At 37.6% G+C, this 1,619-nt stretch overlaps 1 protein-coding gene across 1 annotated transcript; it reads right to left on the bottom strand.

Annotated features, from left to right (window-relative positions):
* Window positions 1-511: 511 nt before the first annotated feature.
* CSUI_002951 (apyrase) lies at window positions 512-1,252 on the bottom strand (the record flags this gene model as incomplete). Its single annotated transcript, XM_068063149.1, has 2 exons — window positions 1,156-1,252; window positions 512-880 (listed from the first exon to the last, which is right to left on the bottom strand). Coding segments are annotated over exons 1-2 (465 nt in total), but the record flags the coding sequence as incomplete, so codon positions are not given.
* Between the last annotated feature and the right edge of the window lie 367 nt (window positions 1,253-1,619).

Below are 1,619 nucleotides of genomic sequence, written 5' to 3' on the forward strand. Positions count from 1 at the left end.
ATACATATACATATAATATATATAGAGAGATATAGAGATATATATATGTATGTATGTAGAGGGTGTTTCTATTCCTCATCTTCACGTTGGCGAGGGCTACAGAGTACTCTAGCCAGCCAAACAGACATCAACTGCATGCATAGGTAGATAGATAGATGGATAGCTATCTATAGAGAGAAACGTAGTATACACACACATAAATACATATATATACATAGGTAGATATAGACGTGTATGTATTTGTAGGTAGATACATAGCTATGCAGGTCCAGATATAGTGATAGATGAACTAGATATATACGGACCAACTGCATGGATAGATCTATACAAAGGCAAGCCATACACACGCACATGACGTCTCTCTCTCTACACATCTCTAAACAGACAGATATATCCATCTATGCATATCTATTTCTGTATATGTAGGTGTACTGCAAGGTGTATAGAGCTTTATCTACATGCCTCTGTATGAGATGAATCGGACCGATAGATAGAGGGATGGATGGACGGATACCTGATCTTGCGTGCCGGGAATAAATTTGAAAGAAGAGAAACCTCTTCTCTTATCTTCCACTTCCTCTTCTTTCTCTTCTTCTTCCTCTTCCTTTTCTCCTTCTTCCTCTTCTTTGTGTGGAATGTCTTCGTGTCTTTTCTTCTTCTTTTTCTCCTCCTGCACGTCACTATTTGGACCATTCTCATCTTCTTCATCTTCGCGAGGAATCTGATCTTTCTTGTCTACACTCTTCTTCTCCTTTATCTTTTCCATCATCTTCCTCTTCTTTCTTGCTCTTCTTTTCTCCTTGGATTGATGGCGTATGTGAATGACCTTGATCTCTCGGAAATCTTCACTGCACAACAAAAGCTTAGAGCTACCTCGCTCCTAAAGAAACAAAGAGTGAGAAAGATAGAAAGAGTGAGAAAGAAATAAAAAGAAGATATGCTTAGAGAAAGAGAGATTAGGAGATCTGAAGACTTGAAGAAAAGAAAAAGAAGGACCGACGTACAAAGAGAGAAACAAGAGAGACACCACCCGAGAGACAGCAGAAGAAATAGAAAAGCTACTAATTATAGAGACACATACATTAAAGATAAATTAAAGATAAATTAAAGATAGAGTAAAGATAGAAAGAGGGTAGATATTCCGTCGACGCTTACTTCATCTAGTACGTCATCGTAAGGCTCTGCGCTGATCCGGCGAGGAAGGACGACCCACCTAACGCCCACACACACACTAGCAACGCAATTCTCCATTCTGTAAGCCTGAAACGCATGTATACATAGACATATATACATATATATATATATATGCATGTAGATATATGTAGGTATATGTATACAGAACCCGTGTGTGCATGCATGGACTGGTAGAGCCGCGTGACTTTACTTTTAGCCTGGCTACAGTATAGACGACGTCATTCGTATCTATCTACTTATATAAATATACACCTATCTATACATATATATATATATGGAGTATATGGAGTATAATCATATATATAGATATAAGTGTTGTACATACCTAGGTATACATAGACGAGGAAGAAGAAGGCATGGAAGATTGAAGTCATACGTACATTGATATAAAGTATTAAGACTCACATACATATAGATAGATAGAT

The sequence above is a fragment of the Cystoisospora suis genome (assembly GCF_002600585.1).
Source record: "Cystoisospora suis strain Wien I chromosome Unknown contig_1239, whole genome shotgun sequence".
NCBI classification, from domain to species: domain Eukaryota; phylum Apicomplexa; class Conoidasida; order Eucoccidiorida; family Sarcocystidae; genus Cystoisospora; species Cystoisospora suis.